The 24117-nt window shown below is 44.7% G+C and overlaps 1 protein-coding gene across 2 annotated transcripts; it reads right to left on the bottom strand.

Moving 5' to 3' along the window:
• Positions 1–7347: 7347 nt before the first annotated feature.
• Positions 7348–12734, bottom strand: LOC142576522 (uncharacterized). 2 transcript variants are annotated; one of them, XM_075686675.1, is made up of 5 exons: positions 10270–12734; positions 9603–9662; positions 9195–9299; positions 8466–8623; positions 7348–8108 (listed from the first exon to the last, which is right to left on the bottom strand). In XM_075686675.1, the coding sequence occupies exons 1-5, from the start codon at positions 10316–10318 to the stop codon at positions 8058–8060; spliced, it is 423 nt and encodes a 140-aa protein (XP_075542790.1). In that variant the 5' UTR covers positions 10319–12734; the 3' UTR covers positions 7348–8057. The 2 variants fall into 2 exon arrangements, with proteins under 2 accessions (XP_075542790.1, XP_075542789.1); XM_075686674.1 differs by having other exon boundaries at positions 7348–8623.
• Positions 12735–24117: the final 11383 nt, after the last annotated feature.

Raw genomic sequence — 24117 nt, 5'->3', positions numbered from 1 at the left:
CAGTTGTTGAAATGCCCAAGCCGAGAGAGGACGAGATGTTAAAGTTTTTCTCGTCATTGAGTAAATGTGAGGGTAGGCCAGCACTTCTCTCGCTTTCCCAAAAATTTGCCGACCCCTACATTCCCTTGAGCTTGAAGCACCCTAAGCTCCACCTCTGCAATCTGCAAAGGAAGCAGTGCCCAATTTCCTTGGAGGATGTACAGGCAGAATGCCGTAATGTCTTGGAGGACCTCTCAATTGAGCCCGATGTAAGTTTCTTCGTCTTTTTCTAGCTTGCTTACAGCCAAACCTTGCTAAAAAAAAAGCTAATTGTGCAGGTTGTTATTGTTGTAATGTGCCGTGCAAAGGTTTGTCAGCATCTGTTCACAATTATAATTAATTTATGCTAAACCTGCACATGCTGCCTGGGCACTTCAAATGTATGCAATATTGTCATGAATCCACAACATCCTTAAAGCATTACAGCAGAACTAAAAAGCAATCAAAAGGATAAATATTTGTGCTTGTTTGCACATGAATTCCAATTTCCTGCAGGTGTTGCATTGATCGAGAAGCACACAAAGGCCCAATCTGCATCCGAAAAGTGGAATTTATTTCGGACTGGACGCATCACAGCTTCAAATGCAGGAGTGGTATTTGCAACATCATTGACCAAGCTTTCAAAGAGCCTGCTAAAGAAGAGACTGCGCTACCCGGTGGACTGCAAATTCCAGACTGCAGCAACTCAATGGGGAAAGAAAAAGCTGCTGGGAGGGCAACTTACATAGAGGCAGTGCAGAAGCACCATCTAGGCTTTAAATGTGAAATGTCTGGCCTCCACATAAGCATAGAACGACCATTGTTGGCTGCAACTCGTGATGGCCTTGTACATTGCAATTGTTGTGGAGATGGCCTTCTGGAGATAAAATGTCTAAACTCTGCAAAAGATGCACTTATTTGCGAAACTCCAGAGCAGCAACGATCTTATCGTGTAGTTGATGGCAATGATGCAAAGCTATTGAGAAACCATCATTACTTCAAGCAAGTAATGATGCAGGTGTTTGTCTGCAAAAGAAACTACTGTGATTTTGTAGTATGGACATAGAAAGATATTTTTATTGAAAGAGTAATGTTTGATAAGGAGTTCTGCAACGAAATCGTGGATAAGTGTGCATTGTATTTTAACGGATTCTCCTGCCTTAACTTTGTTTCCGTTATTGGACCACTGCTGCTGAAGAAGTAGTAGTGGAGCAAAGTGCAGGCAGTCAGGATGATAAATATTGCCACTGTCAGCAGCCAGAATATGGAGACATGATTAGGTGTGATGGGAAGCATTGCAGTCGACAATGATTTCACTTCCAGTGTGTCAATTTGAAGAGGGCACCTAAATCACGTAAATGGTTTTGTAATGACTTCAAGGATGATGATGATATGTGGTGTTTAATGGCGCAAGGGCCAGGTGTGGCCAAAGAGCGCCATGACAAGTGGTGATGTTGGCGATGTATTATGGAGATGTGACTTGGCTGTAAAGTGGCCTAAAAATAGTTGCTGTAAAGTGCATAAAATCTACGTGATATAAAATTATGGCGATGACTAATGACGAATACTATGAACATTAAAATCCATCGTAAAAGAATGACATAGAATTGAAAGTATATGAGATGGTTAAAATAGCTGGAGCACTGTTGCCTCGCCGGAGCCCTTGAAACACAAGGGCCTAGAGGCACGTGCTATATGAAAGAACTATCACAGCGCCATCCTCTGAAGAGAGGAGGCGCTACGAACATGTGGGGCTAACAACATGCAATACAACATCTTTCAGATAACTTAAAAGTGCATTGGTGTCAAATAGCGGTTCTGGGCCGAGTAACATTAATGGGTGAAGGGGAATGTGCTGCCGATATGCTAAGGGAAAATGTCTCTTTCTCTCAGATTCGGCTTCCCGACACTCCAGGAGGACGTGGAGTACGGTCAGCCTCTCCCCGCATCTACCACAGGCTGGAGGCTCACTTCCGGTTAGTAGAAAATTATGTGTGCCAAACGTGTGTCCTATTCTGAGACGACAGAATAGGACATCTGTTCGGCGTGATTTTGTAGTAGAGGGCCAGAATCCTAACTGTGGTTTTATCAGGTGGAGCTTATTATCTGTTTCCGCGTCCCAGATGCGTTGCCAGTGATCTCGCAGCCTCCTTCGCAGGAAAGGCCTCAGATCTGTGAAAGGCACCGCAGCGGTAGGGTTAACCTCTTGGATTGTGATTGACGTGGCCATCTCGTCCGCCAGAACGTTACCTTCAATTCCCCTATGGCCAGGGACCCAGCATATTATGATATTCTGGTTAGATGAGTACGCTTTGCACAAGACCGAATATAATTCATTAAATACGGGATTTTTATGTTTGCTGAGTGACATTAAGGCCTTCACGACGCTGAGAGAGTCTGTATAGATCGCTGCTTTTGGAAGTTTCGATTTTCTTATGTGCTTTACAGCAGAGAGTAGTGCGTAGGCCTCGGCCGTAAAGATACTTGTTTCCGGATGCAGTACATCGGATTCCGAAAACGATGGGCCGACGGCTGCATAGGATACCCCGGCATTTGACTTCGAAGCGTCTGTGTAGAACTCTGCGCAGGAGTGCTTGTGCTGGAGTTCTAGGAAATGCATTCGGATTTCGGCCTCAGGAGCGTGCTTTGTAACTTTCATAAAGGATATGTCACATTGTATCACCTGCCACTCCCAAGGAGGTAAGAGCTTGGTTAGGTGCATTAAGCGATGCTCGATGAGTGGGACATGCATTTCATCGCTAAGCTCCTTCACACGCAGCGAGAAAGGCTGTCTTATGGAGGGACGATTGCTGAAAAGTGTAGCGCACGTCATATCAGTAACGGTATCAAAACATGGATGTTCAGGATTAGAGCGTACTTTAAGGAAATATGTATAGCTAATGTATGATCTCTGTAGGTGGAGAGACCATTCATTTGATTCTACATATAGACTTTGTATGGCACTCGTTCTGAAAGCACCAGTGGCCAATCGGATTCCTAGATGGTGGACAGGATCTAGGATCTTTAGTGCGCTCGGGGCGGCAGAGTTATATACTACAGCACCATAATCCAATCGAGACCGAATTAGGCTCTTGTATAGGTTCATTAAACACTTCCTATCACTACCCCATGTAGTCTGGGATAGAAGTTTCATTAAGTTCATTGTTTTTAGACATTTTTCTTTCAGATATTTAATGTGTGGAATGAAAGTGAGTCTGTAGTCAAGTATGATACCTAAGAATTTGTGCTGTTTGCTGATAGGTATTCGTTGTCCACACAGTTCTAAGGAAGGATCCGGAACCAGGCCTCTCTTTCTTGTAAAAAGAACACAAGAGCTTTTGTTAGGATTGATCTTAAATCCATTCTTGTCTGCCCACATTGAGACTTTGTTCAGGCCGTGTTGTACCTGTCTCTCGCACACTGCGAGGTTACAGGATTTGAAAGCTATTTGTATGTCGTCCACGTAGACAGAATAAAAGATTGCCGGTGGTAATGAAGCGCGAAGCGTGTTCATCTTCACGATGAAGAGTGTGCAGCTGAGCACGCCTCCTTGCGGTACACCAGTTTCTTGCGTAAAAGGACGCGAAAGTACATTTCCTACTTTTACCCGGAAGGTACGACTGGACAGATAGCTTTCTATTAGGTTAAGCATATTTCCATGGATACCCATTTCTAACAAGTCTCTTAGGATTCCGTAACGCCACGTCGTATCGTACGCCTTCTCCATATCGAGGAATATGGATAAGAAGAATTGTTTGTGTATAAATGCGTCCCGGATATTTGCTTCTACACGTACAAGATGGTCAGTTGTGGAGCGCCCTTCTCGGAAGCCGCACTGATAGGGATCAAGGATTTTGCTCAGTTCAAGGAAATGGATGAGTCGCCGATTAATCATTTTTTCAAACACCTTACAGATGCAACTTGTGAGGGCTATCGGGCGGTAACTTGCCACTGAGGAAGGGTCCTTGCCTTGTTTCAAAACAGGGACCACAATGGCTTCCTTCCATGCGGTTGGAAGGTACCCTGCATCCCAAATGGTGTTGAAAAGTGTGAGTAGTGTAACCTGCGTGTCATTATGTAAGTTTTTGAGCATTTCATACATGATTCTATCAGATCCTGGTGCGGAGCTGTTGCATACGCTCAAGGCAGCTCTTAATTCAGCAATACAAAAAGGACGGTTGTAAGGCTCATTCTCTCGACCTTTTCTTCTTAATGGCTTACGTTCTTCTGTTTCTTTGTATTTGAGGAAGGACTGTGTATAATTTGTTGGACTTGACACGCTCTCAAAATATTCCCCAAGTGAGTCTGCCTGGTCTTGCAGTGTATCGCCCTGTGTGTTCACCAGGGGGAGTGAATGTGTTTGCCGCCCTCTAATCCTATTAACTCTGTTCCAGGCTTTGGCCTCATCCCTAAACGAGTTAATACTCGATAAAAACTTCTGCCAACTTTCTCTTCTGGCCTGCCGGCGGGTTCTCCTACCTTGGGATTTTATTTTTTTAAAGTTGACAAGATTCTCAGCGGTGGGAGAAGCTCGCAGCAACCCCCACGCCTTGTTCTGATTCTTACGGGCGGTCCGACATTCGCTGTTCCACCACGGTACACGTCGTTTGCATGCCAGACCACTCGCTTCGGATATGCATTTTGATGCGGCATCCATCATGAATGATGTAAGATACTCTACAGCAGCATCAATTTCTAGAGAAGACATGTCAGCCCATGAGATGTTAGTGAGAGTTCGAAATTTCTCCCAGTCGGCTGTGTCTATCTTCCACCTAGGAGCTTGTGGAGGACATTCGTTTTCTTTAGATGTTCTTATCAGTATCGGGAAGTGGTCGCTCCCGTAAGGATTGTTCATAACTTCCCATTCGAGTTCAGGCAGTATACACGTGGAAACTAGGCTGAGGTCAATTGATGAAAATGTTCTGTTGGCGAGAGAATAATATGTGGGTGCCTTCTTATTCAGCAGGCATGCACCAGAAGAGAAGAGGAACTGTTCAACAAGACGACCTCGCGCATCTATACGAGAGTCGCCCCACAGGGAGCTGTGCGCATTGAAGTCGCCAAGAACAACATAGGGTTCTGGCAGTTCATCTGTAAAGGACTGAAATTCATGTTTAGTTAATTTGTAATGTGGGGGTATATAAAGCGAGCAAATAGTGATGAGTTTGTTTAGCAGAACAACTCGCACCGCCACTGCTTCAAGGGGCGTTCGAAGCTGTAAAGGTTGACATGCTATACTTTTATGTGTGAGAATCGCAACACCACCCGATGATGCGATGGCATCATCGCGATCTTTACGAAACGTAACATACGTACGGAGAAAGTTTGCGTGTCTGGATTTTAAATGTGTTTCCTGTAAACACAGCACTTTTGGATTATGTTTGTGGATGAGTTCTTGCAAATCTTCAAGGTTTGTAAGGAGACCTCTAATGTTCCATTGAATGATTTGTGTATCCATATTTAAAATAAATTGGTGCTATGTTTACGGAAACGGACGTGATGCCTTAGATTACAGAACCCTTTCGAGGCCCTGTAATAGGGGTTTTGTTCTTTCTGGAGCGTTCGAGGGAGCCTCGCCGCTCCTTAGGCGCTTGGTGCGCCTTGAGGATGGGTGTAGTGTCCATTGCCTCTTGTGAGGCGCCGGACACGTGCTCTTGCGAGCGGGAAGATTTCAGAGGGAGTCCCGCCTTGGAGGGCAAGACCCCTGCGCCCACCAGCCCGGAGGTCGATGGGGCTCCCAGAGGGACTTGGCTACGCCGGCCGTTGCCAGCGCATGAAGGAACCTCGGAAGTTGAGGCAGCCTCGGCTGCGCCCTCCTTCGGGGTCGATGATTCCTTCTCCTCGGTTGACGGAGCAGCGCTAGCTGCAACCGTCGCGGGGGCAGATGGCGTGACTGCCGACTCACTGCTTGTGGGTCGGACAGCCGCCGGAGGCCGTTGTGACGCTGCCCCCTGACGCGCCACTTCGGCAAAGCTTTTCTTTGGCAGGTATGCAACCCGCCTGCGTGCCTCCTTAAATGAGATATTTTCTTTCACTTTGATCGTTACGATTTCTTTTTCTTTCTTCCAGGATGGGCACGACCGTGAGTACGCGGCGTGAATCCCATCACAGTTTACACAGTGTAGAGAGTTCTTACATTCTTCAGTTGCGTGTTCAAGGGCACTGCATATGGCGCATGTTTGGCGGCCTCGGAAGCTCTGCGAGCTGTGGCCAAAACGTTGGCATTTGAAACATCTCAAGGGATTTGGCACATACGGGCGTACACGAAGCTTGATGTACCCGGCCTCGATTGACTCGGGCAGGACACTTGAATTGAAGGTGAGTATTAGGTGTTTGGTCGGAATTTCTTTACCGTCTCTCCTTATCTTGATCCTTTTGACATTTATGACATTCTGTTCGCTGAAGCCCTCCAAGAGCTCAGCCTCAGAGAGCTCCAGCAAATCATCGTCCGAGACAACGCCGCGGGAAGTATTCATAGTGCGGTGCGGGGTTACTACTACTTGGGTCTCCCCAAATGATACTAGCTGAGGCAGTTTTTCAAATTGCTTCTGATCGCGGAGCTCCAGGAGGAGGTCTCCGCTAGCCATCCTCGACACCTTATATCCTGGACCAAAAACTTCGGTAAGAGACTTAGATACAAGGAACGGGGAGATTGTTCGCACTTGTTTAGCTGGTTTTTCAGAGTGGATCACGTGAAAACGAGGGAAGGATTCTTTTTGTCGACCAAAAAACTGAAATAAATCATCGGTGCGCCCTCTTTTCTGAGGGCGATCAGGAAGTGGAGGGAAGGATGTTGCCATAAAGGAATTGAATTTTCGGCAATAACGCCAGCCACCCACCATGGAGTCCTACGAGGGGACGCTACAGAGACTGTAAGAACAGGTCCTGTAAACGCCAGCTGTACGTCATCACTATAACCAAATATGAAATAACCTAGGTTGGTTAATCACACAAGGTTAACCCTTGCTGCCTGGAAACTATGGAAGTAAGCGGAAGGAAGGAGAAGACAGGAAAGATGAAAAGTGAGAGAAAGACGAAGGCTGGAGGGAGAGAGAGACAGGAAAAGGCGACTACCGATTTCCCCCGGGTGGGTCAGTCCGGGGGGGCCGTCTATGTGAAGCAGAGGCCAAAGGGGTGTGTTGCGTCCGCCGGGGGGCCTTAAAGGTCCAGACACCCAGCATCGGCTCAACCCCCAGGATCCCCCTTTCCCCAGACACGGCTAAGCCGCGCACGGCTACACGCGGGAGGGTCCAACCCTCGTGTGCTCGGGTACGTGGTGTCGCAACACACCAAACGCCTGCTGACGCAGACGCCCCTGCGGGGTGACTGCAAGGAGTCGTAAAAAAAAGGTACTGTACATTTGCTATGTGCTTTGCACTATAGACACGTCAGTCAAATGGTACAACAGAGTCGCACAGCTTGGTAAGTGCGGCACACACAAATACAACCTTGTCAAATGCGCTCACTTTCATGCCGTTAAACACCTTTGGCTCCAAAAATTCAGTGGGAAGTGTGCTTTTGAGAATGGAGTACTTGTTCCTGACTAACCCAATAATTCAACATGAATCCTAACATTTGCTAGCCTATGTGTTGCCTCAACAGAGTATGCAACAAGCTGTGGCTTCCCTTTGGTGAAGGCTGGGATTTCCTGCTTCGCTCCACACATGCCTACGGCATCAAAGATAAAGAAACCCCTGTCAACCAGCCCGGAGTCGCCAGGTAGCAGGTTGCTAAGAATGCCACACGATTCTGTCAGCATTATGTCACTGGTGCGTCCATCCCACCCTCTTGATATGTGCGTGATTACACCTTGCAGAGCGATGCCAATTGAGTACTTCGCGGTGTTCGCATGCTTGTACATAGACAATGTTAATGATCTAAGTTCCATGGCTAAAGGTTAGTCCACAAAGACTTCAAAACAATCAAGAATCACGGCTACTTTCTTGCCAAATGTTTCTTGAAATGCCACTGGCATCGTTCTTTGAAGATCTTCACGTTCTGGCCATTTGATTAGACTGCTGAGCCTGATGTAAGCAGCATCAAGCCACCTTTCTACTGTCCTTGTTACGGTTGACTGGTGAATGCCAAACCTGTAAGGTAAACTGCCGAGTTCTTATATGCTTCAATAAGTGTTACTGAAACTAATGCAATGAAGTTCGCCAGCACAACATGGCTATTGCATGCTCAACTGTGCAGTTCTGCGTAGTGCACGAAGCTTAATGTTACAAAAGAATATAGGTATGGCTGTTGCCCAGAATAAAATACAGAATAAAATACCTGTATGCTAGATCTTTTAACAGGCCGTTAAGCCATAACTTCACTAGGAAAAAGGCCATTTCCTGAAATTTACTCAGGCGATGTCGTAATGTATGCCTTACATGAGGCTCAACTAGGCTGTAAACAGCCTCCAAAACTGCATAATTTGGCAGCCCTGTGTAAAACACAACCATGTCTGGGTTGCTGCGAAGCACATCCCTCTCTCCAGGGGCTGCCTTTGCCAGGCGACTGCGTGCACTATCCAGGTCATGCTGAAGGCGGTGGTTTTCTTCCTCCAGTGAAGAGATGTGGGCTGACAGCAGGTCAGCTGTCCCTTTGTCCATCATGCCTGCATGATAAATTGAATGTGTGATGGCCATATGAAGGTAAAGCACTGGTGTTAACACAATTTATAATGACGTTACTTGTTTCAGCACCTTTACATGAGGATTTTTATTATTCTAATAAAGTATGACCTTGAATCTGCCTGTCAGACTGAACTGTTCGTTATACAATTAGCTTTCAGTGCAAAAGGATTCGCATCCCTAATTTTCACACCCATAATGGTCATATTGTACTGCACATATCGCACCTACACCAACAATAAGCAAGACAAGAACAAGATGAAAGCCGGAGCCAATGTGTCGACATGTTGCCTTGAAGAAAAGTCCACTTGTTGAAATAGCCCCTGCTTTCATCTTGTTTTGTTCATCGTCTTGAATTTCTATTCCCCGTGTTTTTCCCACACCAACAATATAATTTTTGTTAAATATTCGAAACATTTCCAGCTTAAAGGATTGTGTTTTAAACCAGTACACTAAAGACTCTACGTCTGTTCACACCACTTCGGCAAAAATCAGAAGGAAAATGCAGGAAAACTGGATTTGCAAGCCCCAGAAACAAAACTGTGCGATACTTGCATGCAGAAGCTTGGTTATTCTGCAGATCCGCTTGCAGGTGGCACTGAGCTGTGGCTACATTGTCTTTTAGAACTGGACATTTTAAGCAAGAAGGCTCCTCGGGAGCTGCAAAATGAAAGCAGGCAGGAAAGAAACAAACTAGTCGAAAAAAGCAGTCTTCAGTGGAACTGACGCAACAAAGCACTTTGCTTGCGTGCGCAGGTCTGAACGGCCTGACCAAATGGTTTCTCCGTTTCCAAATTATTTCCTGTCAACAGCTTCAAATGCAGTATTTGATCAGCTGTGAGAATTCAGACAAAGGTTCAAACGTCCTTGCGCACATAACACTGAAGCCTAAATGGGAAAATGCCATGCTCCAGAGCTCCATACTCGCTTAAGTACGAATGCATAAATGTTTACTTAGCTTACATGCATGGCCTACATGGTGTTCCATTGCCGTTTGTTCTGATGAGGGGGATTCTTCGTCATCTGCACAAGAAATGGACACTAATTTATGTGAAAGCAAGAGCATAAACTGGACGTTGCCCTGGCACCTTCCCCCCCCTTTTTTTTTAATGTTGTGCACTGCAGTAAATGCGTGCTGGCTTGTGTATATTAAACTACACAGACGCAGTGCACAAGGTTCAATAATGGACAGCTTAGGGTTGGTCCAGTGCAATATGCAAATTAAAGTAGAAGAATCTAAGTGTGAAGTGACGCCTTCATACAAGGCTCAAGAAACAGGGGACAGGAACATCGCCTGCGCGATGTTCCTGTCCCTGGCCATTTCCTGCACAGCTGGCCATTTTCCTGCACGATGTTCACACTAACCTTGACAGTAACATACAGACTGACGCAATTTTCCTGGATTTCTCTAAGGCCTTCGATAAAGTTCCTCATCAACGTCTAATATTGAAACTTACAAGATTTAATTTGCATCCTGATGTTTTGAATTGGATCATCGAATTTCTTAGCAACCGCTCCCAATCTGTCATTATAAATAATTACATATCTAACCCTGTGCCAGTAACATCAGGCGTCCTTCAAGGATTGGTTCTTGGCCCTCTATTATTTTTAATATATATTAATGACTTACCTTCACATGTGTCCTGTAATATCCGAATGTCCGCCGATGATTGTGTCATTTATCGAACTGTACGTAACACCTGCAATCAAACAGCCCTGCAGAAAGACCTCACCAGCATACTAACATGGTGTGACGATTGGTTAATGAAACTTAATGTACAAAAATGTAAAGTTATGTTTTTCACTCGTAGCAGTAATCTCCTGGTATTCCCCTACCAAATTAGAAGCATGCCTCTCGAACTAACAAAGTCCTATAAATACCTAGGTGTCACTGTATGCAATGATCTGTCTTGGCATAAACATATTTCTAAAATCATATCATCTGCTAATAAAACACTAGGTTTTTTAAAACGTAATCTCCGCCATGCACCTCAAAAAGTAAAACTGCTTGCCTACAAGTTCCTTGTTCGGGCAAAACTTGAATATGCATCTGCCATCTGGAGCCCACACCAAACATATCTTATCACCTCACTTGAATCTGTTCAGAACCACGCTACTAGGTTCATTCACTCACAATATTCATATGATGTCAGTATTTCCGCACTTAAAACACAATCTGGACTAACACTACTATCTAATCGCCGACGCATTGCTAGTTTTGAGCTATATCACAAGTTCTTTTCAGTACCCTTCATCATGCGCCATACATCATTCCTGCGGCACTCATCTCTCACCGCACCAGTCATCCGCAGCAAGTTGCACGCCTGTGTGCCCGAACCACTCATTTTTCCGCCTCGTTCATTCCTCGAGCAGCTAAAGACTGGAACGGCCTTCCTGCTGACATTGTTAGCATCACTTGCCTGTCTTCATTCCTACAGCATGTGATTGATCACTTTCAATATAACTTATGAAGTGTACCAAATGTGGAACTTATGTTAAACCCACCCCTTATGTAATACCCCCTCCGGGGGTCTTTAAGGACAATAAACTGAACTGAACTGAACTGATAGCTTGTGGCTAAGGGTGCTAGTATCAGACCTGTCGGTCGGGACTAGTTCAATTCCTTGGGAATAAGTCTGAGTGGGGTTCACAGTGTGTGCAAGCCGAGTAGAACTGGCAGTAGGGGAACAACGGCGTACTCAAGAAGTATTCTTCAGTCTTTGAGCCTGGACTTGGGACAAGGGCCTCCTGTGCGCATAGAGGTGAGCCCGGCAGCTCCGCCACGATTTCTGAAGCCACGACAAGTACTGTTTGCATTGAGACTGAAGGTTGACGAAGCACTGGACAGGTTGGTGAGCCAAGGCATTTTCCGGCCTGTACAGCACTCGCAGTGGGCAACACCTGTTGTTCCAGTTGTAAAAAAAGATGGATCGATAAGGATCTGCGGGGACTACAAGAGCACAGTCAATCGTGTAGTGCAGTGGGAAACGTATCCTCTGCCGACACCAGAACAGCTGTTTGCCAGGCTGGCAGGTTGCTCGAAGTTTTCAAGGCTAGACCTCGGACAAGCGTATCAACAGAAGACTGTTCATGAAGAGACAGCTGGCTTGTTGACGGTTACAACGCATCAGGGACTGTTCCGTGTAACCCGTCTTCAATTTGGCGTGGCAGTAGCAGTGGATATTTTTCAGAGGTATATGGAAGAACTATTAATTGATGGTGTTCTTGGATGACATCTTGATCGGTGGAAGGGATGAGGCACAGCACCATGCTCGTTTGCAAGAAATCCATGAAAACGGTCTGCGACTGAAATTTGACAAATGTCAGTATTGTGTTAAGGAAGTGTGGAAGGATGGACGTCGATGGAGACGTCATGTTGATCAACCCAGAAGTCGTTCTGCCAGCTACGCATTGGGCAGTTCCACTTCTGGAATGTGCGAAGAGGAGGAACCATTGGTTGCTTCCCTGGCAGAGTGTTCCAAACTTAGCATTCCTTCAAGCCCAGAGAACCCTGGAAGACGGGACCAAGGAGAAATACGAGAGGATGCTGCAACGCCCAGTACTGAACCTGATTCTTGTGGTGAGGACAGTGAAGTGAGCGCATCCTTTCAAGTCCAGCGACCACAGCGCCAACGCAGCCATCCTGCGTATCTGAAGGACTTTGTGACGTAGGGGGGGAGGAGTGTTAGCGAGACAATCTTAGGGCCAAGAAACCCTGTCCTACCATGTGTCACGTGACGGCGGCTTTCCCGCCAGTCTGTACCCCATCTCCAGCAATAAAGGATGTAACAAACCGGTAAGGAAAAAATTAAAGGGCCCTTCATCAGGCTTGGGAATGCAAACACACAAGCCTGGTGTGTAGATCACGTACTTATCGTGTTTGTGAAGTATCAAACCACTGCATGCTGCAAAAAACAGCTAAAATTTGAATTTAAAGCTTGTACGCCCTTCCTTTCAAGGGAGCCCCACTTTTTGCCAGAGAATGAAAGTCACAGGCTTAAACGTCTCTACATCAGAGGCACTGCCTGCAATGTTGCAGACTATAACACATGACTTCGGTAAATTATTTAATGCAGAACGTGCAAAAAATGTAATTGTAAGTGCGGCGCACTGCAATAATGGAAGAGAAAAAGTAATAATAAAGGATGTGATACTTGTAATGAAAACGCGACTCTCCTCGACTTAGTTGTAAGAGGAGACAGAAGGAATGTACATTTGGTAGAGGCATTCAAATTCAAGGGAGTCAGGATGTGGAGCTGTTAATTCTCTTCAATCTGCACCTGATGCAGGTGCAGATTCAGATTTAGGTGTCAGGTTCAAGTAATCCATAGTTTGTTCCTCTTACCTATGCTACATAGAATTCGGCTGACTCTGCAGACTGGCTAGCTTGTCATGCTGCTTGGTATCAGTAGTGTTAGCTGTTGTGCTGGAATTGGCCAGTGCATCTTTCATTTACAAGGGAAAATATTCTTTTAAGCCAAGTCAGGTTTTCAAGCAATTTCAAATACCCTGCTGCTACAGCTCACATGCTTAAATATAATTTCGAAGGGCTGTAATTATTACCAGCACCACAAATGGCCTTGTTGCAATATGCTTGAAGTTACTTATTTAGCACAGCTTAGTGAAGTGACTGATTCTTTCATTGAGGACCTCTGTTAAAGTAAAAATCAGAAACAGTTGCTGCAGGAAAGCATGACTGCTATGTAGTGCACAAGCCCCGACACCAGCTGCTCAACTGCATCTGACAATGCTGGCCCCACTGATGAGCTTGGTCTCAGGTAAGAGCTAGTACTTCATAGAAAAAGCACAGAAAGGCCCTCTGTCATTCAATGCAGCTAAAAGGAGTTACTACTTTATGAACTTAACAGTAACTATCCTTTTCAGTGATGGCTCCTCCATCATGGAGGTGCATGTGCCACTTCACAAGCTGTTCGACTATTTAGACTTCAAATTGCCATCATTCGGCCCATACAAAGAGGTCCTACAGTGGAAAGAGCCCATGGGGGGCCGCCGGTGAGGTGGGCAATCATTAACCATTTTTTTCAAGCGTGTTTCGATATAGTATGGTAAGCAGTGCTTTTGCATTAACCTAATGTCTGGTCCCATGTTGTGTCAACATACAGAATTTGGCCTCCAGCCCCACCTGGTAAGGACCGCAGTGATTGCAATCACACTGGTCCCTAATGTTGATGACTGGTGGACTTTTTTATTGAATTCTTAGTTCGAAGCACCTGGTACCAAATAATTTCTTTGTAGGTCTTAATGGTATCCGTCTGGGGTGACTGAATTTGGCAATAAACCAGTTCTACCACTAAATAAAAAAATAATTTAACTAGATTAATGCTGATAGAAAGCACAGCTATTTCAGGTGGTAAACCGTATGTGGCAAGCTTCTCGCAGTGCTGCTGAGACTGCTGTCGCACTACTGCTGCCTTCTTTTTTTCATGAAACAAGCGAAAACAGGCTCCCATCATAACACTGATTAGGGCACTCATCTTCGGTGTCAAGGCAGGCAGTTTGAATCAGTACTAATTTAATGACTTACGTCTATTTTCCTTTCTTTCCTGCTTTTGTGCAAGCGGTATATTACACCAAAAAATGCAACTTCTCATGCAGTGTTTTAGTGGTGAATCGAGATATAAGAACTAACTTATGTTTATAAACTGGAAGAGCTGTTGATCTTACGATAGTGTGATATTGCAGACATGTATACTCTCTATTAGGAGAAGTTCTGAGAGCGATAGCTTCCACATTTAACCTCAGGATAGTTTTCACATATTTCTCCGCAATCTTCTAGTGGTTTCGGTTGTACTAACACGTCCCACAGCTTCCTCCAGGCTCTTCTTGCCTTTCTTTAGTTTTAGGATGTGGTAAACAAAGATTATATAAGTGCTTTTTTTGAGTCATAAAAACTACTAAACTTCTTTGTATTATGCTGTGCAATAGTGCAAAATATTCAACTGGTTCTTACTAGATGCTGCGGTTTATTAGCGGATTCCCAGGTGGAACTGCTTACTTAGTGCAGGTAATTGGCTAATAAATCAGTTGAACTGGTACGCGATTTAAATCTGAGTGCCCAACTCATATTGCAATACCAACCGTCTCAAGGCCCATTGCAAAGTGCAGTAATCGCGTAGCCGAACAAGCTCCAGGCAACTACAGTGAAAATATTCTTTGACATTGCAATGAACACAAGGCAGTCCACAGCACAAGTGAATGAGGGACTTTTGAACACAGATGATGATGATGATGTATAGGGTTTTGTGGCGCAAGGGCCAGTCATGGCCAAAGAGCGCCAAGCAATGGTGTTATGTACTCGGTGATAAAAGTAACAACAAAGGGTATGGTGGCTGTCTATGACGAGATAGTGTGGCTGTATAGAGGCATAAGACAAGAAGCAGGGTATGAACATGTTAACATAATGACAATGGTTCGTGAGGTGTGCTGTTAGCCTAAAAGTTATACCGTGAAGGTGTGAGGTACTAAAATGCATATATGTCAGTAGCACTACTGCCTCAACAAGGTCCTTAACTGAAAGGGCCCAGAGGCAAGTGCTATACAAAGCGCTGCTTTCGCAGCAGGAGCCTCTGATTAGAGGCCGTGCTACGAAACTTGTGGGCCTAGTATTTGTAATGTGTCAACATCCTTTAAAAAGTTAAAAACTGTTTTTGGGTTAAAAAGCGGGTCAGCACCAAGGAACATACATGGGTGTAAAGGGATCTGCTGTCGGTACGCTAAAGGGAAGTGCTTTTTTCTTTGAGATTCCGCTTCCCGACACTCCAGCAGGACATGGAGGACGGTCAGTGTTTCGCCACATTTACAACAGGTTGGAACTTCGCTACCGGTCAATAGATAAGAGTGTGTGCCATAGGTATGGCCTATCCTAAGGCGACAGAAAATGACTTCAGTTCGCCTTGTTTTCGTTAGTGGTGCGTAATTTCCTAAGTGTGGCTTAATTAAATGGAGTTTATTGGAAGTTTCGCTATCCCACATCTGTTGCCAATGCCTTCTAAGTTTTTTGCGCAAAAATAGCTTTAGGTCTGAAGGTGCGATACCTATGGAAGGGTTGCCAGCTTTTTTTGTAATGGATTTGGCAATTTCATCAGCGAGCGTGTTGCCCTCGATGCCCCTGTGCCCAGGCACCCAGCATACTATGACCTGTTTATTACACGAATATAATTTGCACAGGAGTGAATATAGATTAATGAGTATGGGATTCTTGAGGTTCTTGAGTGATATCAGAGATTTTACGACAGATAGGGAGTCTGTAAATACAATGGCTTTCTGTAGCTTTGTTTTCTTGATTTGTTGGACAGCAGACAGTATTGCGTAAGCCTCTGCGGTGAAGATGCTCGTTTCCGGGTGCATAACGTTGGATTCGGAAAACGATGGGCCGACAGCTGCATAGGAAACGCCAGCGTGCGACTTCGAAGCGTCAGTGTAAAATTCTGTGTACGGGTACTTGTGCTGGAGTTCTAAGAAATGCATTCTTATGTGTGCCTCTGGAGCGTGTTTTGTAACCTCTATGAAGGATGTATCGCATTCTATGTGCTGCCACTGCCACGGCGGCAGTGGCTTTGCTGGGGCCATAAGGTTTTGCTCAAGAGCCGGAACTTCCATTTCCTCAGAAAGTTTTCTAACGCGCAGAGAAAATGGTTCTCTAGCTGCAGGTCGATTATCAAACAGCGTTGCAGATGTAAGGTTGTTTATGGTTTCGTAACACGGATGGTCGCGGTTCGCGTTAACTTTCAGAAAGTAAAGGAAACTGCAGTACGACCTCTGAAGATGAAGCGACCACTCGTTGGCTTCAACGTAGAGACTCTCCACAGGACTCGTCCTGAAGGCACCGGTAGCCAGGCGGATGCCTAAGTGATGAATAGGGTCAAGAATCTTTAAGGCGCTTGGGGTGGCAGACTGGTAAACCACGGCCCCATAGTCTAGGCGCGTACGTATAAGGCTTTTGTAGACATTCATGAGGCATTTCCTGTCACTGCCCCATGTTGCATGCGACAAGATTTTTAGAATGTTCATTGTTTTTAGACATTTGTGCTTAAGATATCTTAGATGCGGAATGAAAGTTAATTTTTTATCCAGAATAATGCCCAGAAATTTGTGTTCTGTGTTTACAGGTATGCGCTGTCCATTTAAGTCTATATTGGGATCTGCGGTCAGTCCTCTCTTTCGTGTAAATAACACACATGAGCTTTTATTGGCATTTATTTTAAAGCCATTTTCTCTGGCCCATTTAGACACTTTGTTCAGTCCAATCTGGATGTGTCGTTCACAGATTGCGAGGTTACACGACTTGAAACCGATCTGTATATCATCTACATATAGGGAGTAGAACACGCCGGGTGGTATTGCTGAACGTAAGGAGTTCATTTTTATGATGAAAAGCGTACAGCTGAGTACGCCTCCCTGCGGCACCCCAGTTTCCTGTGTATATGGTCTGGACAGAGCATTCCCAACTCTAACGCGGAACGTGCGATTTGTTAAGTAGCTTTCTATTATGTTGAGCATATTCCCGCGGATACCAATTTCTGAAAGATCTCGTAATATTCCAAACCGCCACGTTGTATCATAAGCTTTTTCCATGTCGAGGAAGACAGACAGAAAAAACTGTTTATGTATAAAAGCTTCGCGGATGTTTGCTTCTATGCGAACAAGGCTATCTGTTGTAGAACGGCCTTCTCTAAAGCCGCACTGATAAGGATCGAGCAGTTTGTTTTCTTCAAGGAAATGTAAGAGCCTGCGGTTTATCATTTTTTCATAAAATTTGCAAAGACAACTTGTTAAAGCAATGGGACGGTAACTTTCCACTGAGGATGCATATTTACCTTGTTTTAGAATGGGTACTACGATGGCTTCTCTCCATGCCAGTGGAAGGAACCCAGTTGCCCAAATAGTGTTAAAGAGGGACAGCAGAGCCATTTGAGCGCTAGAGTCCAGATGCTTTATCATCTCGTACATAATACGGTCGGCTCCGGGAGCAGAGCTTTGACAAGTGTTTAATGATGCTCTGAATTCCATAACACTGAAGGGACTGTTGTAAGGTTCGTTTTCTCGACACTTTCTATTGAGCGGCTTGCTTTCTGCAGATTTTTTTAGTTTGTGGAAAAGCTCCGAATAATGTTCGGCGCTGGACACATGTTCGAAATGCTGGCCAAGGGCGTTAGCCTGGTCTTCAAGGTTATTGCCTTGGACATCGACCAAAGGCAGGAGGTAAGGTTGGTGGCCTACTAATTTTTTCAGCCGACTCCATACTTTTCCTTCTTGTTTGTAGGAGTTAATACCGGAGATGTATTTTTCCCAGCTTTCCCTTTTAGCCGTGCGCCGTGTTCGTCTTCCTTGGGACTTTATGTGTTTGAAGTTAACAAGGTTCTCAGTTGCTGGAGAGCGGCGCAGCATGTCCCAGGCCTTATTCTGTCTTTTCCGTGCATTCCTGCAGTCCTCGTTCCACCAGGGCACTCTCCTTTTCTTCGGGGTCCCGTTTGTTTGTGGGATGCACTCCAATGCGGCGTCAATCATAAAAGCGGTAAAATAAGCAACAGCGTCGTTTATATTAAAATCGTTAAGAGTGTTTTGAGGCATATACGTAAGAGTTCTAAATTTTTCCCAGTCTGCAGATGCAATCTTCCATCGAGGGTCGTATGGGAGAGGATCATGTTCTTTTGTAGATTGGAGGATCACAGGAAAATGGTCACTGCCATAAGGGTTCTGAATAACTTTCCAATCTAAACGGGGCACTAAGGTGGGGGATACTATGCTAAAGTCTATGTAACTGTATGTGTTATGTGCAAGACTGTAAAATGTTGGTTGTTTCTTATTTAGCACGCATGCGCCTGAAGAAAACAGGATTTGTTCTATTATTCGACCTCTGGCATCGCATCGGGAATCCCCCCAAAGAGTGTTGTGTGCATTGAAATCCCCAACCAGTATGTATGGGTCTGGCAGGGCATCTATAATACCCTCGAGTTCTGTTCGATGGAGCCGAAAGTTAGGTGGTATGTAGATAGAACAAATGCTAATTAATTTTCCAAACAGTAAGGCCCGAACCGCAACTGCCTCAAGAGGTGTTTGAAGTTCCAGAGCACGGCATGCAACGGACTTATCAGCTATTATTGCTACACCACCGGAAGAGGTGTTGGCATCGTCACGGTCCTTGCGAAAAATGGCGAATTGCGTCAGAAAGCCTGACTGTGTTGGTTTTAGATGTGTTTCTTGTACACACAGCACCTTGGGATTATATTTATGTACGAGTTCTTTGACGTCGTCGAGGTTGTGGAGGAGACCTCTAACGTTCCAATGTAATATTGGTGTATCCATGTTGTTATTGATATGTGCTGTGTGTTTAGGAGAGAGAAGCTACTTTAGCCCACAGGGCTCTTTCCAGGCCCTGTGATGCGGGTTTTGTCCTTTTTGGCGCGCTCCTGAGAACTGCGCCGAGCCTTCGGCGTCTGGGACGCCGACGCACTTTGTGATGTATCCATCGCCTCCGCCGAGGCGTTGGATGTCCGCTCGCGGTGTCCGCTCGCGGGTGTTTCGGGCTTCTCTACGCGTGCAGAGGCCCTTAAAGAACTAGAGACAGCAGACCCTGAGGGCTGCTGGATCTTGCTGGGCGGCAGGCCAGCACTAGCTGGTCCCGCAGTGGGGGCAAGTGGCGATGCCGCCGGTCCACTCTGGGTGGTCCTAAGCGCCGCCGAATACCGTTGTGGCCGTGCCCCCAGCCGTGCCACTTCGGAAAATGTTGGTCCCTGTGCAATAGAAAGACGCTTGCGCGCTTCTTTGAATGAGATATTTTCTTTTACTTTAAGTGTTATGATTTCTTTTTCCTTCTTCCATGAAGGACAGGAGCGAGAATAGGCGGCGTGTTCACCGTCACAGTTTGCACAGTGAAGTGGGTCGTTGCAGTTGTCCGCAGGGTGGTCATGGGACGCGCACTTTGCACAGGTGGTACGGCCTCGGCAGCTCTGAGAGCCGTGGCCGAATCTTTGGCACTTGAAACATCGTCGTGGATTTGGTATGTACGGTCTGACAGTAATTTTCATATAGCCTGTTTCGATGCTTTCAGGGAGAGTGCTGGTACAAAAGGTAAGGATCAGGTGTTTTGTGGGTATTTCCTTGTCATCTCGGCGGATTTTGATTCGTTGCACATTAGTGACATGCTGCTCCTTCCAGCCCTCTAGGAGCTCTGCCTCAGTCAGTTCTAGAAGGTCCTGCTCTGAAACTACACCTCTTGTGCTGTTGAGGGAACGGTGAGGGGTTATTGAAATTGGGGTTTCACCAAATGAAACAAGATTTGTCAATTTGTCGTGTTGTATTTTGTCACGAACTTCAAGGAGAAGGTCGCCACTGGCCATTTTAGTAATTTTGTATCCAGGGCCCAGTGTGTCTGTGAGGCACTTCGCAACAACAAATGGAGAAAGCGTTCTTACGGTCCTTTGATTCGTTTCGGTATGGATCACGTGAAAATGTGGGAAAATATCTTTGCTCTTGGCGAAAAAGTTGAAGGGTTCATCGGTGCGGCCTCTTTTCAAAAGAGGTCGATCAGGTAGCTTGGGGAATGAGCTAAAAGCCATAGAAATTACTGAAATTTCGGCAGCTGTGCCAGCCACCCACCATGGAGCCCAACACGGGGACGTGACAAGATTCTGTATAAATGCAGCCTGCCAGCGCCAGCAGTACACAGCCACTATAACCTAATGCATATACCCAAGATTGGATACATTACACACGGTTAACCCTTGCCGCCAGGAAATACGGAAGCAAAAGAAGTGAAGAGAAGACAGGAAAGATGCAAAAGTGGCAGAGAAAGACGAAGATTGGAGAGGAGGACAGGAAAAGGCGACTGCCGATTTCCCCCGGGTGGGTCAGTCCGGGGGTGCCGTCTACGTGAAGCCGAGGCCAAAGGGGTGTGTTGCCGCCGCCGAGGGGCCGTAAAGGTCCAAACACCCGGCATTGGCTCAACCCCCAGGATTCCCTTTTCCCCGGACACGGCTAAGCCGCGCACGGCTACACGCGGGAAGGTCCAACCCTCGTGTGCTCGGGTACGTGGTGTCGCAACGCACCAAACGCCTGCTTGCACAGACGCCCCTGCGGGGTTTTGAACACAGTGCTATGCTCACAATTTTGTTCTGTACTAGACTATCAGGAAATCGATTGCAAATTTATGTAACCTGCAGGGTGAACTGAAGCACATGCTACGGCAGGCAGTATTCAGGGTGTTTCAGCAAACACAAACATCTTCAAAGGTTGCCTGTGGCAGATAGCACAATTCTAGTTCATGAGCTGGTCTACTCACAGGTGGAGATTGCACAAAAAATTGAAAAGCACAGTCGACTAATTAACAATATTCACTAATTAACTACTGTCTTAACAAGACATGTACTCATGTATTTACATTACATTCATGTAAACATGTATGTTTTATGTAGTCAAGCACAAAAGTTACAGATTAGGCATTTCAAATTTTTTTTTCATGCCCGCCTCTTCGAGTACACCAGCTCATGAACTAGAATTGTGCTACCTGCCACAGGCAACCTTTAAAGATGTTTGTGTTTGCTGAAACACCCTGAATACTGCCTGCAGTAGCATTCCAATAAACAGACGCACTTATTCTCAGGCTGGTTCGTTCATAACTGAAAAGCAATATAACTTCACAAAAAACCCACAGAAGAAATAACACGTAAAGTGCCACTGATGTGATTACTGATGCCTTTCACTGCATTAAAAAAATTACGAGACATCCAGCGTAGTCATTACAAATACGCCAGCCTAGCTTCTTTGGCTCTTGCTAATGAAGAAATTTAGTTTCTAGATGTATATTTCTAGATGTCCTAATTTCTAATATCATTCCTTGTATTACTAATTCGACATTCAAGACTGTTGTGTTTCCTAACGAGCTTAAGCGCGGCGAAGTCATTCCAGTTCTAAAAGAAGGTGACAGCACATTATTTATTTACACAACTACCGCCCTATTTTACCTTTTTTCGGCAAAGTTCTGGAGAAATTAATCACATTGCGTCTAACCAAATATTTTACTAAATTTAATATTTTCTCTTCATGCCGATTTGGCTTTCGTAATGGATACTCCACAGATTTGGCACTCATACATCTAACTGACCAATTTAAAAAAATAATTGACGATGGTCTATTTGCAGGTTCAGTTTTCATTGATCCAACAAAGGCATTCGGCTGCTTAAACCATATCATCCTTTTTGCTAAGCTTGAGACTATCGGCATTCGTGGTCCTGCACTCTCGCTATTAAAAAGTTACTTATCAGAGTTCAGATAGTGTCTGTCTAATGTCTATTCCAGAGAACAAACCACTAACATTGGCATCCCTCAAGGATCCATCTTAGGACCACTACTGTTTTTTATTTATATCAATGACCTACCTAACTGTTTGTCGTCTAAGTGCATTCTGTACGCTGATGATAAGAACATGTAACTTCTTATTAACAAGCTAAATACTGATCTAGAAAATGTTTTAAGTTGGTGTAATGCTAACCTATTATCTATTAATGCCACCAAGACTAAATTTGTTGTATTTTCCTCACATCAACAACATTCCGCATCCTCCCCTTCTTTAACTTTTGGCTCAGACTCTACCTCTCACTCAATCTCTCCCAGTCCATGCTCATCTTTTCTTGGGATTTCTCTTGACTGCAGCTTGATATATAAAGATCACATTTCTCACATCAAAAAGAAAATAGCATACAGTATTCGTGTTCTAATTGAAACTTGTCCCTATTTTACACATAATACATTAATCTCGCTATACCACTCATTCATTCACTCTCGTATTAACTACGGCATAATATGCTGGGGTAACACTTATAACACTCACTTGGCATCCCTCCAGGTAATTCAGAACCAATCCACAAGAATTACTACAAGCAGTTCATGCTTTGCAAATTGAAAATCCCTACTACATGAAAACAACATACTAACCATTTCAGAACTCACGAAATATAATCTAGGGATTTTATTCTACAAATATATGACTAAGGAACTACCATCAATCTGCTTCTCACATTGTGACCTGATAGCTCATAGTCACACTAGATTTGCACTCAATAATAATTTCTGTCTACCTAAAGTGCGAACTAACTATGGTAAGCAGACTGTGGAATTTTCCTCGATATTGCTTTGGAATACTCTACCACCTATTATCAAAAATGCAAAAAATTTATACAGATTTAATAGAGAACTAAAATAATTCATAATAAATACTTACTGAAATTGTCCATATTTTTAAATTTTATTGCTTTTTTCTATTGTCATGCTGTTCACAAGTGTTCTTATTACTCATATGCTATACACGTTTCGATATTACTCTTAGCTGTCATCTGTACTACTGTTGCTTTAAACATTGTATAACATCATAAGTGTCTTAACAGGAGGTCCTGACCTCCTTATGTATACTACGCACACATATTTTTACTAATAAATAAATTATGAATTAAAAAATTATGAATATTCGGGTGGCTGTTGTTTGCATTGCCTAGTCCAAGTGCTGCTTGTGTGGGCGTAGTTTTTATAGATGTGTTAATGCTACGGTAGTCAGCTGCATATTAATGTGCCTATACTGTTGTGAATAAAATAAGTTGGAGGGTGGCATCTTTTTGGTTCCACGTATTCTTACACCACAATGCACTATCACACATAAGTTCTGCTTCTGCAAGGTGACTGCAGGCAGAATAGTCTTGCTGCCTTAAAATGTTATAACGTAAATGACAGAGTAGTAATTGAACAAGCCGGATGGCCCCATCAGTCACGAATTAGACTAGCATGAATTACTTGTGCAAGTTAATTATTGGTTGCAAGCATTACTAGAAAGAAAAAAAATTTCACAATTGCTACAGAAACATTTCCTGTCACACCTACCGTCAAACACTGTAGTGCCTTCTCCAAAGCGATCTTCGGTAGCGATAGATTTTCCTCAGAAGTATAATGGAATGAATGTATGTGGTTTAGTGGCGCAAGGGCCAGATATGGCCAAAGAGCGCCAAGACAGTGTTAGTGATTTCGCGGTGGAATGATGAGTTCTGTGACGAAGATGTGACTTGGCTGTCAAGTGGCCTAAAAATAGTCGCTGTAAAGTGCGTAAAATCTATGTGCTATAAAATTATGGCGATGATTAATGACGAGTACTATGAACATTAAAATCCATCGTAGAAGGATGATGCAAAATATAAAATATATACAGTAAAAGCTCGTTAATTCGAACTTCAGTAATTCGAATTTCGGGATAATTCGAACCGTACTACTTGGTCCGGCCTAGCTCCATAGAAGTCCATGTATAAAAAAGCCCGTTAATTCGAACGTGAGTTGGTTCTGCCACGGTTAATTCGAACTACGCGCCGCCGCGCCTGGGCGGCGTGCCGCCTGGCACATGGCCAGAGCAGGCCTTGTCGCGAGGCTGCAGCGGCTGAGTTGCCTCCAAAATGGGGAGAGAAGGAAAAAGCGGGTAAAA

This window comes from Dermacentor variabilis, chromosome 3 (genome assembly GCF_050947875.1).
Source record: "Dermacentor variabilis isolate Ectoservices chromosome 3, ASM5094787v1, whole genome shotgun sequence".
Taxonomy (NCBI): Eukaryota; Metazoa; Arthropoda; class Arachnida; order Ixodida; family Ixodidae; genus Dermacentor; species Dermacentor variabilis.
Note: the sequence above shows the minus strand (reverse complement) of the source record. Positions and strands in the feature narration are given on the sequence as shown.